Consider the following 14,825-nt stretch of genomic DNA (forward strand, 5'->3'; position numbering starts at 1 on the left):
TTGTCAACTAGTGTAGATAAATTCTGATCATTGGTGACTTTAACATTCATATAAATAAGCCTTCTGAACCCCTCTGCAAATCATTTATGGAAATTGTGGATGCATTAGGATTTCGGCAATGCATTCGGGATTCGACGCACATTAGTGGAAATACCCTGGATCTGGTTCTCGCACGTGGTATTGCTGTCACAAATATTGACATCATGCCTCTTACATCAGTGGTCTCTGATCACTCACTTATTAAGTTTACAGTTTCGCTGCTGTGTTTAGTGGAACAACAACCTTATATCATTACGGCGATTCATCAACTCCTCAACTAAGACTGAACTCAAACCTAGACTGCCTGATGTCTTAGCTTCACATCTGACAATTACCCAGTCAGTAGACAGACTTGTGGACAGTTTAAACTCAGTGCTCAAAACTACACTCGACATGATTGCACCCCATGTTAAAACCACGCTCCCCCAAATCACAATCACCTTGGTTCAATGATTATCTGCATGACCTCAAGCATAAAGCAAGAGGTCTAGAACGGAAATGGCGTCGTTCAAAATTAGAAGTATTTCACCTTGCGTGGTGTGATGCTATCTTAGACTATAGGCATACATTATTGGCTATAAAGCGGACTTACTACTCTGATTTGATCAACAAAAACAAGCAGAACTCAAAGTTCTTGTTCGACACGGTGGCAGCACTTATGCATGGACAACCACCTGTAGTTCACTCTCCTTTTACAGCACAAGATTTCCTGGATTACTTTGGGAAGAAAATAGAAGACATCAGGTTAAACATACTCCGACATGCCTTAACCCAGCCACTACACTCTGCTATTGAGGTGGGCGCCACTACCGCGGTATTACTTATATTTACAGAATTTGATAGTATCTCACTAGGCATGCTGACAAAACTCGTAATGTCAACAAAAAGCACAACCTGTTTATTTGATCCTATACCAACAAAAATGTTTAAGAACCTGTGGCCCACTCTTGGGCCAACTGTGCTGGATATGATTAATCTTTCTTTAACTTCTGGATCTGTTCCTAAATGTTTCAAATCTGCAGTGATTAAACCATTACTTAAGAAACCTAATCTTGACTCTAGTGTACTGACAAACTATCGGCTGATATCAAATCTATAATTTTTCTCTAAAATTATGGAAAAAGTGATGTTGCAGCAGCTCGTAGACTATCTTACTGAGAATAATCTCTTTGAACCACTGCAGTCTGCTTTTAGAAAAGATCATTCCACAGAGACGGCTCTCACTAAAGTGGTGAATGATCATCTGCTTACAAAGGATTCGGACACCACTACGGTTCTGTTGCTGTTAGATCTCAGTGCTGCATTTGATACTGTGGATCATCATATTCTACTAATCATTTTGGGATTACGGGGAGTGCCCTTGCATGGCTGATGTCATACTTGACCAGTCGTTCTCACTGTTTTGTACAGTAACACTACCTCTAACGTTAGTGATATGAAATTTGGAGTTTCACAGGGGTCTGTCTTAGGCCCCCTGCTTTTCTCCCTTTATATAGCACCCCTTGGGCACATATTGTGGCGTTTTGGGATTACGTCTCACTGCTGTGCAGATGATACTCAGTTATACATGCCGATAACTGCTGGTAATCTCGTTCACATAAAATCCTTAGAAGATTGCCTTGCAGCAGTGAGAAGTTGGATGTCTAGAAACTTCCTACTTTTAAACTCTGATAAGACTGAAATGATGGTTCTTGGTCCAGTGAGACATCTGCATCAATTTGACCAGTTAACGTTCAGCCTCGGCTTGTGTGTCATACATCACACTGACAAAGTGAGGAACCCTGGGGTAATTTTTGATCCTTCGTTGTCCTTTGGCCTCCACATTAGAAATATTACTAGGACTGCTTTCTTCCACCTGCAAAATATAGCGAAGATTCGTCCCATCCTGTCTATGGCTGATGCCGAGACCCTGATCCATGCATTTATCTCTTCTAAATTGGACTACTGCAATGTTCTATTTTCTGGTTTACCGCAGTCTAGCATTAGGGGTCTCCAATTGGTTCAAAATGCTGCAGCCAGACTTTTGACACAAAGCAGAAAGTTCGACCACATTACATTCATTTTGGCATCCCTTCACTGGCTTCCTGTCCCAGTGAGATCAGATTTTAAGGTTCTGCTACTAACCTATAAAATTATTCATGGACTGGCACCTCCCTACCTAGCTGACCTAATTAAACCTTACGTACCGGCCCGGGCTTTACGTTCTCAGGGTGCAGGACTACTTTGTATCCCTAAGGTGAATAAGAAGTCTGCGGGTCACAGAGCTTTCTCTTATCGTGCCCGTTCTGTGGAATGATCTCCCTGCGTCAATAAAACAGTCAGATTCTGTGGAGATTTTCAAGTCCAGACTTAAGACGCACTTATTTTCCCTTTCATATGGCTAGCATACTGGTACAGTTTTGTTTTACGCTTTTTACTCTTTTAATTCAGTAACTGGAGCGGGCTGCGGCCTCAACTTTACCTAAATTCTGGGTCTTTTAGTGAAGTTTAGGGCTAGTGGCCGGCGATCACCTTAGTATTTGTCTGTTTTTCTTGTTGATTAATGCTCGCAAATTATCCAGTATTCTTTTGTCTTTCTGATGCCTAATTCTGTTTTTTCTCTCTGTTTAAGGTGTAGCTCCATCCAGAGATGGGAGTTGTATTTGTGGTGGCGATCCTCCTGTCCTGTGCGCCAATAGCATTTCTTGTATATTCGTCCGTGAATTGTTCTGTAATTTATGTTTGTAGGATGGCCCAAGCAGAGGGTCACCCCTTTGAGTCTGGACTGCTTCAGGTTTCTTCCTCAGAGGGAGTTTTTCCTTACCGCTGTTGCTCTGGGGGGTTGGTAAGGTTACACCTTACCTGTGTGAAGCGCTTTGAGGCAACTCTGTTGTGATTTGGCACTATATAAATGAAAACAAATTTTAAAAATATTATAAAATCAAGCGCATCTGTTGTACAACCCCAATTCCAATTAAGTTGGGAGGTTGTGTAAAATATAAATAAAAACAGTATACGATTTGCAAATCCTCTTCAACCTATATTCGATTGAATACACAACAAACACAAGATATTTAATGTTCAAACTGATAAACTTTATTGTTTTGTGCAAATATTTGCTCATTTTGAAATGATGCCTGCAACACGTTTCAAAAAAGCTGGGACAGTGGTATGTTTACCACTGTGTTACATCACCTTTCCTTCTAACAACACTCAATAAGCATTTGGGAACTGAGGACACTAATTGTTGAAGCTTTGTAGGTGGAATTCTTTCCCATTCTTACTCGATGTACGACTTCAGTTGTTCAACAGCCCGGGGTCTCCGTTGTTGTATTTTGAGCTTCATAATGTGCCACACATTTTCAATGGGTGACAGGTCTGGACTGCAGGCAGGCCAGTCTAGTACCTGCACCCTTCCACACTGTTGTAACACATGCAGAATGTGGCTTGGCATTGTCTTGTTGAAATAAGCAGGGACGTCCCTGAAAAAGATGTTGCTTAGATGGCAGCATGTGTTGCTCCAAAACCAAGATGTACCTTTCAGCATTGATGGTGCCATCACAGATGTGTAAGTTGCCCATGTCATGGACTCTAACACACCCCCATATCATCACAGATGCTGGCTTTTGAACTTTACACTGTTAATCTGGATGGTCTTTTTCCTCCTTTGTCCAGAGGACACAATGTCCATGATTTCCAAAAACAATTTGAAGTGTGGACTCATCAGACCACAGCATACTTTTCCAATTTGCGTCTGTTCATTTCAAATGAGCTCGGGCCCGGAGAAGGCGTGGCGTTTCTGGATAATGTTGATGTATGCCTTTCGCTTTGCATGTTAGAGTTTTAACTTGCACTTAATCTTCTGATTATATTATGACTGTAGACAACGGAATCCCTAAATTCCTTGCAAATGAACGTTGAGAAACATTGTTCTTAAACTGTTGGACTTTTTTTCCCCTCACACAGTTGTTCACAAAGTGGTGATCCTCGCCCCATCTTTGCTTGTGAACAGCGGAGCCTTTTGGGGATGCTCCTTTTATACCCAATCATAACACTCACCTGTTTCCAATTAGGTGTTCTTTGAGTATTCATCAACTTTCCCAGTCTTTTTTTGCCCAGTCCCAACTATTTGAAGTGTTGCAGGCATCCATTTCAAAATGAGCATATGGATGCTTAGGAAAAGAAGAAGAAGAAAAAAAAAGACAGCAATGTGATTCATCTATAATATTCAAGACAGCAACAGTTACCTCGGCTGCGGTTACTGAGACCCTGCAGCGCTGCGCATTTTTCCACAAGAAGTCTATCCTTGCAGTCTGCTGGAGCGCGCTGCATCAAAACAGAAGTGTTGCTGGAGTTGGCCGCAGCGCCACACAGCAGACAGGGGGGGTGAGTGGCCAACTGCGGCGCTTACCGAGTCTGCGGGCTCGGTAAGCGCATCGGAGGCAGTGAGAGCGAGGCCTCATTTTTCGACCAATGAGAATGCACCTTGAACTATTGTCCATATACCAAAATGGCGGTCTCCTTCACCGGTAAACAAACCACTTTATCATGATTAATTTCAAAGGAATTTGGGCATTTTACGACAAAATATTAGTTTGTCGATTTGAAGAAATAAAAAACTGGGCTGTGAAATGAAAATTGAAATCCGAGGAAAATTTGCAGATAGAGGTTTGCGATGTCCACATGCTACGTTTAGCTTAAGCGTCACGGCAGCAACCAACCAGTCCCGCTTTACGACAACTGTCACAACAGCCAGGCTTTTTTCTCCTCAAAACTCAGCGGATCCGAGGACACTGATCTGTATCTAACACACAGATCAGTGTCCACGATGTCCTAAAAAAAAGAACACTTTACGATAGACATTTTAAAAACTCAGTGACTATCACAAGTACAGAGTTAAACACTCCCCCCCCCATGATGAAATCCACAGAATTTCATGGCTCCGCGGAGTTTTCGCAGCCCTGAAAAAATAATGTTCTGTCATTTCTTTCAGACGGCAAGAATCTACAAAAAGACGGAAAACCGTCCAAAGACGGTGAAGCAAATATGTGAGCAAATATTTGCACTAAAACAAAAAAGTCTATCAGTTTGAACATTAAATATCTCGTCTTTGTGGTGTATTCAATTGAATATAGGTTGAAGAGGATTTTCAAATCATTGTATTGTTTTTATTTACATTTTACACAACGTCCCAACTTCATTGGAATTGGGGTTATATATGATCAACAAACAAGGCAGCAGTTGTCTTCTTTTTGTAGTCTTCAAGATACATGTTTTCCCCCAGAAATTGTTTTTTCAATTTTTCATTGGACTGAGGAAAGCAGGCGGGAGTCTGTACAGAAGTACAATAAGTCGTCAGGGGTCCGCTCATCCGCTAACTGAAAAGTTAACTTTTATAATGGTAAACTGATAAAAAAAATTTAGTGGAAGCTACAGCGGTACACTGTCGGCTACTGACAAGCCAGTTTTGATCTTAAGCACCGCCGATGCTTCTTAGTAGAACCAAAAGCGTCACAAACCCAACACAATGAGTCAGCGCTCCTGTCTTTGTGCGCCCTGCCCACTGCTGTAAGAAGGAAGAGTCATTTACATTCACAGCATACAATGGTCCAGACGTAAGGCAGAAGCAGGTTTGACTTATGGTTTTGATTTAAAAACTAAACTAATGCCGGTTTATTGATAATAATGTTAACTGTCATTTTTTACTAAGTGAAAATATCACAAATATCTTTTAGTTTTAAAGTAATGCGCTTATTCTAAATGTCTGAGCATTAAAACTCACAGATGCCAAAAGGCATTATGGGAAATTGAGCCTCCTGATCACTGGGTAGTTGGTTCTATAAAAAAGACAAGTTACTGTCACGTGTCTGTTGGTTGTTACAAATAAATGTGTATTTGTAAATATAATAAAATAAACAGAATTTTCAGTTTTGCAAAAGCCCTTTTTTTTTTTTTTTTAACAAATGGGAAAAAAAAAAAACATATTTGAGACTGCATCCAGTGGCACCATGGCCTCAACACAAACTGAGTCTATACCACAAGTTCTGAATTATAGCTGATGACCCCTGAGTAGTGGCCAAGAGTCCTAACTGATACTGTGTGCTGTTAAATTATTAGAAAAGGACCAGTGAAAATCACAGATATTGAATTCCCCCCAAATTCTGAAAATCCACCTTAAAGTTTCAAAAAAGACAATTACAGAAGAACCATGAAAATGGTGAGAAGCTTTTCAGATCATGGCTGGTAAATTCCATGAGCACAAACAGTGTTCAGTTTCCCTTGCACTGTTTTGGGGAAGTGTTAAGTATTTTCGATTTTGCAGTTGCCACACAATTTTCACTTTCTTATACGTCAGTTGTTATGGGATGGTGGTGGGACTTTTGCAAAGGCTCAAATGCACTGTCAAAGAAATATTTCATTGATATAAAGTGCGAGCCTAAACGGTGTGTCTATGCTGTGGTTCATGTAGGCTTTGGGTGGATGGGGTGGGGAGGAACCTCCAAGTCCATTTTGCTCAGGTCCCCCAAATGCCTTGAAATTGCTCTGGAATAAACTGCCCATTGAATAAAATTTGCTTACCTGCTGCCCACGATTCATTGCCAAGCAAGAACTGGAGACTCCAAATTGAAACAGGAAAACAACAAAAAGAATGACCATGTACTAGGAGCAAGAGGTTAAAGAAACAACTGTGCATAAGTACGGCAAACATTCACAACATATCAATGATATTAAACCACGATTCCCAGTGCATCGTAAGAGCAGATGGTCCGATAGCTGCTGAGACATCATTTAAAACTCCAGCATCATTAGCCGTGGTGAGCCGATGTGCAATGAAAACAAAGGATACAAAGAAGAGCATGACTTGGTGATGGTGTATTGCTCCAATGAGACCCACAATGGCAATAAGCAACAGGAAGACGCCAACTGCAATGACCCCTCCGATGATGTGGATACTCGATACCAAGCCAAACCCTTTGCCCCATGCTGCTACTATGACTAGCAGGAGTCCCACTAGCTGAAGGTGCAGAGATCAAGAAATAAATGAGTGAGCAGAGAAAGCTGAGATCTGATAGACCATGTCTCAGTCCACCATTTACCCTGCAGACACAAGTCATTACAGAATTACATGATTTCATGTCTTCTAAATTATCAAGGTGATGCTGTTGAGTTATTATCATGAACACCTTCTCATAAAAATAAAAAAAACCTGATGTTTCAATTAATATATCAGCAACGGCCTGTCACAGTCTTCACTTAACTTCTTGAAACACATGGCCGGCTGGCTGGTGAAGATGTTAAAATAGACAGATGGTCCAAATTAGCTGATGTGTAGTAATATATTGCTACACTTAACACAACCTAGTCATTTTTAAATATAGTGATGCTAAAACCAGGGCTCGACAGTAATGCCGCATTGGTGAGTAAACGGTACTCTCGAATTAGTGCCCCATGCCCACATCTTACATGATTTTCAGCCATATTTAAAACAAAATTTGGCCAAAAATCAACGTATTTAAGTGATGTTCCTGGGGTGGCAGAAAGGTTTTTCCCCCCGTGATAGAATGATAAATCCATGCACAATTCCCTCTAACCTAATCTCATATGTGTAGTGTCGGAGCGAGCAGGGACACGCAGCATAGTGCCTGCATTCAGCACAGAGCACAAATGTTTTAAAAGTACATCATCATCACACTGCTTCACATTAAATACGCAATACACCTTTTAGTCACATACATCATCAGCTGTGCATTTTCCGTTTCAGACCTCAGTGCCATTGGAAAAAATAATATGCAGCACCCGTGGGGTAAAAACTTCAAAAATATGTTTCATTCTCCTTTCTTTCAAATATGCACCACATGTGTCTATCCTGGATGGCACATGCTGGATTCTTCTTACTATAGCACTTTGCACATAAGCAAACAAGTTCATCCATGTGTGGATTTCCTTGAGGCTCACAGACTGACTTTCTGTGACATGGGCGTAGGCAGCTGGGTGAGACCAGCCCCACCCAACCCCCCTTAGAGAGAAAAGATCTACTTTTGAAGACATTTTGCACATACTACTACTACTACTACTGTTCCAGCTAGCCTGATTCCAGAAGCACCACCAGGGCTTGAAATAGTATGTGCATGTGCTAGTTTGTGCACGTATTATTTGAGCGGTGCATGTAATTTTATACTGCACTAGCACTGGCGCAAGGAATAAATAAGGGAAAAACAATTTCCAGTGTGCTGTCTTCGTCTTCCCTGCGTTTTATGACTCTCACACACGGAGCGTGTTGCTGTGACGATTCGTGCACTTGGGGGGGGGGGGAGTCTGCTGCTGCTCTTCCCTCAAACTCAACCACACTGGACCTGCTTCGAGTTGCTTCCTGTGGCCTCATAACGACGCAGGAATATCTGCATCAGGTGCGCGCAGCAGGGGGGCAGAAAGGAGGTGAGAACGCAGCCTGCAGGTTCTCTGCACAGAGAAATCAATGTGCACAGTTTGGCTGCAGTCAGACTGTGCACTTTGATTTCTCTTCCAGTTTATATTTGTTCTTGTGCTGAGCTGCAGGTCTGTGCTCTGAGTTCTGTTATAGTTTATCTTTCCTCCTTTGACCACGAGATGCGTGCAAGCACAAACGAACCTCAGTGAGTAAATGTGGAGATGTCTGGAGTTATAGTTGATGTGGACATGTCCTGTGTCTGGCAATCAGTTTGTGAGCAGGACTTATGTCCTTGTTAGTCCTTTATTTAACATTGTGATGAGAAAGCATTTTTTTCTGTGCTCTTTTTTTGAGCATGTAGTTTTACTGCACTGTGTACACTGTATAAAAACAATCCTGCATGGTTTATACTTCAGGAACAATGGAACACAGACCGTAGGAATCATACATTGGCGTCGGGTAACGTTGTCTTGTGAGGGTGTGGCTTCCAGTCACATCGAGTAACTTCGCTTTGCTCTGACTTGCCCTGCGTCGAGCACAGGACGCAAACCAAAACTAAATATGTTTAATTTTTGCTGTCCAATTTGCTTCGTCCTTTGCATCCCTCGCTCTGTTGTGGTGTCGAGCTGCTTGTCTCGACACCGAGTTGCTTCCACGCGGCGTCATCATGACGACACATCTGGATCGACAGACGGGATCTCATGGAATCTCGCTGGAACTCAGTGGCAAGCTCACACTCAAACAGGAAGTGCCAATTTATCAGTCACAGTGAAACAGGAAATGTTCAAATGACAAACACTTCCTGGCATGGGTGGAGCTACAGCAGAGGCCGGGGTTTCACTGGACTCTCCTGAAATCTGATTAGACATAGATGATTGACATGTCACAGCACCACACATCTGGTTCAAAGAGCTGCATTTTCAAATTAGCGAGTCACACTGACTGCTAGGTTCCTCCTGTCCAGAAGTTTGTGCTGTGTACCACAAAATGTTCTCATACACCTTAGTAGCAGAAGAAAAATGTTTGCTCCGCTCCAGATTTTAACTGAACATGTCATTTGAACTATGGACTTCTAATCACACCAAACTTGTATTGTGGGTAAAGAACCGTATTTTATGCCAGAAATAAGGTCCAGGTTGTTAAAAGCAGAATTTCTCCTTTAACTCGGGTTGCCTTATATACACGTTTAAACTAACAGACAGCAGCTGCTTCATGCTCTGTTGGCTTATTAGTGCAGCAGATGACTGAAACAATCCTTCAAATGGTGACACAAGCATCGAATTCAGCACAAATACAGCAACTTTAACTTTTGACCCCTGTACAAACTGAAACTGACCTTTGTCACCATTCTTGCTGCTTTTACCTCATAACAATCAGTCACAGATTGTCCAAACTATACCTTTTTTTGGAATCTTTATGATCAGGCAAATAATGTGACACACACACACACATATATACGAGGTCTGTTAGAAAAGTATCGGACCTTTTTTTTTTTTTCAAAAACCTGATGGATTTGAATCACGTGTGCTTGCATGAGCAAACCTTGAACCTTCGTGCGCATACGTGAACTTTTTTTACGCCTGTCGATTGCATAATTTTCTGGTAAGCAGCCTTGTGTATCGTGCGCTCGGCGTTTTTTCATTCCAGGGATAAAGACGGAACGACTGGAGCAGCGCCGCATCAAATTTTTACCAGAAACTGGGCGCCACCCAGGTGGAAACCATTCGGATGATTCAGACGGCTTTCGGTGACTTTTCAGTCGCGTGACTATCCGAGAAATTGTCAACAACATGTCCTGTGAGACTTCAACACAAAGGCGCTTTTGCTCCGCCGTCAGCTTTGTGTCGAAGCCATCGGCATGATTTTCACCGCCGCTCTTTTCATGGCCAAATCTTCTATCACAGTGGAATGTTCCGAAAAAGTGCTGATGTCCACCACTTCTGCAATTTCTCAGATAGTCACACGACAGTCCCGCATCACCACAGCGTTCACTTTGGAAATGATCTGGTCATTTCAGCATGTTGATGGCCGCCCGGAGCACGGCTCGCTCTCCACCATTGTGCGGACGTCTTTTGTACCGCTCCTTAATCTGTGTGATGCCCATAGGATCGTCACCGAAAGCCGTCTTAATAATCCGAATGGTTTCCACCTGGCTGTCGCCCAGTTTGACAAAATTTGATGCGGCGCTGCTCCAGTCGTTCCGTCTTTTTCCTTGGAATGAAAAAACGCCGAGCACACGACACACACCTCACACAAAGGCTGCTTACCAGGAAATGATGCAATCGACAGGCGTGAAAAAGTTCACGCATGCGCACAAAGGTTCAAGGTTTGCTCATGCAAGCACACGTGATTCAAATCCATCAGGTTTTTGAAAAAAAAAAATAAAAAAGTTTGATACTTTTCTAACAGACCTCATGTATGTATGTATATACACACACACGTCATTCGCCTGTGGGCAGTCTTTGAGTGAGGAGTTGCCCACCCTCTCGTCGTTTTTTCATTGTTTAGGAATGGCTCAGAGACTACTGCTTTGTTTGATAAAAATTTTTTCAAAACTGTAAGGCACAACTGAGTGGACACCATTCGATAAATTCAGCTGGTTTTCGGTAAAAATTTTAACGGCTGATGAGAGATTTTGGTCTGGTAGTGTCGCTTTAAGGACGGCCCATGGCGCCCAACGGCGATCTGCGCTTCGAGGCGGCAGCGTCTCGTCGTTTCAAGTTGAAAACGTCCACATTTCAGGCTCTGTTGACCCAGTAAGTCGTCAGAGAACAGAGAACTCTCAGAAGAAGTCGGCATGAGGAGTTTATTCAGACATTCCATTGTTAACGGACATTTTGTAATGAAAGAACGTGCGGGCAGATTCGCATGTCAGGCCGGACCCGACCGCGGGGGGTCGCAACAGGAAAAACAGTTGGAACATGCCCAAGTTGTTAAACAATTTCTCAGTTACTCACTTGTTGAAAGCCATCAAAAGCCGCCTGAATTTTACAAATGATTTTCAACACGGAGGTGTTTTTCCTTCGCGGCGCACACAGATTCGCCGAGTCGTCACGGAAATGACTCGGCGAATTTGCGCGCACATCTTTCATTACAAAATGTCCTTAAACAGTGGAATGTCCGCATAAAGTCCTCATGCCGGCCTCTTCTGAATCTTCTCTGTTCTCTCACGACGTCCTGGGTGAATTAAGCCTTAAATTAGGATGTTTTCAGGTCGAAACAGGCCGACGACGGCGCCTGGAAGCGCTGCGCGACGTCCCGCTTCGTGGGAAGTCCTTACAGCGACAGAAACACCCCATAATCTCTCATCAGCCGTTAAACTTTTCACTGAAAACCAGCTAAATTTCTCGAATAGTGTCCACTCGGATATCAGCTAAATTTCTCGAATAGTGTCCACTCGGATATTCCTCACAGGTCCAGAAAAAATTTTGATAAAGCAACGCGCGCCGTCTCGAGCAGCGTGTGAAACAAAGGAATTCAGCCGAGAGGGCTGAACCACATCTCATTCAAGGCCTGCCCACAGGGAAATGACGTCACCGACACGCGTGAAAAAACTCATGCATGCGCACAAGGGTTCAAGCATGACTGGTGTAACCGTACGTCATTCAAATCCATATAGTTAAAAAAAAAAATAAAAGTGTTGGTTTCTTATCTAATAGACCTCGTATATATATGAAACAGTTCATCTGCTGTAATACAGGGAGGCACTTATTGCCTTAATTAAAAATAAAAAACAAAACAAAAAAAACACGTCACTAAAAGACACAAAACATAAATAATGCATGGCCTGTGGTCATATTTTTTCAAAATGTGGTGGTGATGGACACGTAATGATCCTGACATTTACGTTGTCTTCTATTTCTGTAACTGCAGACTGTATGAAACCAACATATTTCATGTTTTGTGAGATCAGCTTTATATTTATTTTTGTTAATATATATCCATTCCTACAATTGAGGCATGCAGCATTTTCCAAGAAAAAAGGTTGGGACAGGGCAGTTTATTGTTAATGGAAGAATCAGTTAATAATATTTACAGCCAGTTTTCTTGGGAAATGTCAGAAGATGAATACATGGGCATTTCCAACTCACTGAATATTTCTTAGACTTTATTTACTTCAATCATTCAGAAATATAAACAGTGTGGTACTTTACGGTAAATCTGTGTCAGGTAGGCAGTTCTCAAAAAACTAAATATCCATGCTGGAAGAAGACAAGTGAGGGAAGCCACCAAGACAACTTTGGAAGAATGTTTGGCTTCTGTGGGTGTGAGTGGAGAAACTGGGAATGTAACATTTTTATTTTCATCTTCATTTTACATACAGTCCTTACTTTTTGTTCATTTGTGGTTGTTTCTGTTCCATTTCTGAAATTAAAGAACTGCTATAAGGAAAAGTGTTAACATTTTGGTTTTTTTAAACTTTTTAGTAGAAACACAAAAACCAAACTCTTACAAAGAAGGAAAAAATACACAAACGTGGAGGAAAAACTGAGCAATGCAGACTGTTTTGACTTGTGATTTTTGAAAATAATAAGCGGTAACTTACTTTAAAATAAATGAAACTCAGAACTGCAGCCTAATAATTTTGAAAAATAAAAATCAGCAGCTTGTATTTTTATTCTGACTATAGAGTTTGTTTCCTCTTTTTTCTCCTCCTCAGTCACATTTTGTGCTTGAACATAAAACAACTACATTATGTATATGTAACGGTTTAGGATTATTATTTCTAACTTTGGTGGTCCAGTTTAAAAAAATCACATCAATAATAAAAAATGCAATTGATGATCAAATATACAAGGAAAACTCTCAATACCTCAAGACTAGTGTCTTATTTTCCCTAGTTATTGTTTTTCCACATGTGAATGTAATATCTGAATACATTTACTGCGATTGCAAGAAAACAATGCTTCAGACATGGCCATGGGAGTAAATTTTTACTAAAGCATTTATCGGCATTACTATTAAAGTAGGGGAAAATGTGAATAATTGTGCAACTTAAATTGTCTCTTCAACAAAGGGCTACAGTGGCCTGACAATTAATAATAATAACAATAAGTTAGTGTGGCTCTCTGGACAAAATAAGGATATGATGAGTCTAAACAGTATTGTTGAGGGCCTAGTCTCTTTTTGTTTGATTTAGGTACACTCTGGCTGTAAGAGATAAGTATTGTAAGTATTATATAGAGTGACATGTGCAATAAAATAAGATTAGAAACATGCTTTAATTTAAAACAATCAAAGACATTACCACAAAATTCACTATAAACTGATTTATTTCTGCGTCAAAGAAATTAATCCTCAGCCTCTGTGAATAACTGTCAACAAAAGTTAAATATTATTTTGTTAGTTGGCGTGGTACATGACTTTTGTACTGGCCTGTTGGGCAGAGTGCTCATTTTTCTGGCCAGTCAAGAATTGAGTTTAGCTGAAGCCACAATGAGATTACACAAACTCACATGACACACACAAACAAGCAAACATCTGTTCACAGACGCACCAGGGACATGTCACACCATTGCATACATACCGAAAAAGAAAAACTAAAATCTATCTTTTCACTGTGCCAGCCGGCCTACAAGCTAACACGAAGGGCTGGCCAGCTAACGCTAGCAAAAAGACTAGAACGAAACTATAAAGACGAAACAAGATACAGAATCGAACACATACCAAGAGACGACTGCAAAACACAGAGAAGAATGAAAAGTAAAAAAAAAAAAAAACGTAGTGTGAGGGTGGTCAGCAAGCTAGCATAACGCTAACACGGTGACGCTAATTCATTCAGAAGCTATAGCTGGTAGCTAGCCTGCTGGATGAATTTAGCGAGTTCACACTTAAAAATAATTTTATATACTCACCATATAAACCACATTCAGGGAGGCCAGCGCATTTTTGGAGCACGTGAAACCGCCACAGACCATATTCGATATTCCTAATGACAATAAGTTAAACGATAAAACAGAAAAACAGCTGATATCTTTCTTCTTTTTAAGAGCGCTCGTAGCCGATCAGAGCAGAAATGATTTCAGTCAGTGGGGAGGGCGTGGCTGGTGACGTCACTGCGACACGACATTAGCCAACGTATAGCAAATATGAAAAAACTTTTCTAAAGAAACTGGTTTCATTGATTGATTTATTTAGTAAAATTTACAAAATACACACGTAATTGCCCATTAAAATACACGGATACCACAAGAAAGCAAAAAACACTTGCTTCCATTGTGGTCCGGTTTGCAAATGGAAGATTTATATTTTTAGTCAACTCCTTAATTCATATCCCTTCATCAGTTTCCTGGAATACTTTGGAATATGATGTTGTTTTTAACGCAGATTAATGTTGTATGAAGACTTTTAGAATCAGCTCCCAAAGGTAAAGACTCAC

General features: G+C 41.2%; 1 protein-coding gene across 2 annotated transcripts in view; it reads right to left on the minus strand.

Moving 5' to 3' along the window:
* Window positions 1-14,479, minus strand: part of tspan31 (tetraspanin 31) — a 28,800-nt gene extending 14,321 nt beyond the window's left edge. Inside the window, exons 1-3 of one of the 2 annotated variants that reach the window (XM_034172013.1) lie at window positions 14,302-14,479; window positions 6,866-7,033; window positions 6,598-6,678 (exon numbers count right to left, since the gene is read on the minus strand). In XM_034172013.1, coding sequence (XP_034027904.1) covers window positions 6,598-6,678; window positions 6,866-7,033; window positions 14,302-14,364 — 312 coding nt within the window. In that variant the 5' untranslated portion in view covers window positions 14,365-14,479. The remainder of the gene's footprint in view (window positions 1-6,597; window positions 6,679-6,865; window positions 7,034-14,301) is intronic. The other variant, XM_034172014.1, reaches the window with a different exon arrangement.
* Window positions 14,480-14,825: the final 346 nt, after the last annotated feature.

This window comes from Thalassophryne amazonica, chromosome 6, assembly GCF_902500255.1.
Source record: "Thalassophryne amazonica chromosome 6, fThaAma1.1, whole genome shotgun sequence".
In the NCBI taxonomy this organism is placed as follows: domain Eukaryota; kingdom Metazoa; phylum Chordata; class Actinopteri; order Batrachoidiformes; family Batrachoididae; genus Thalassophryne; species Thalassophryne amazonica.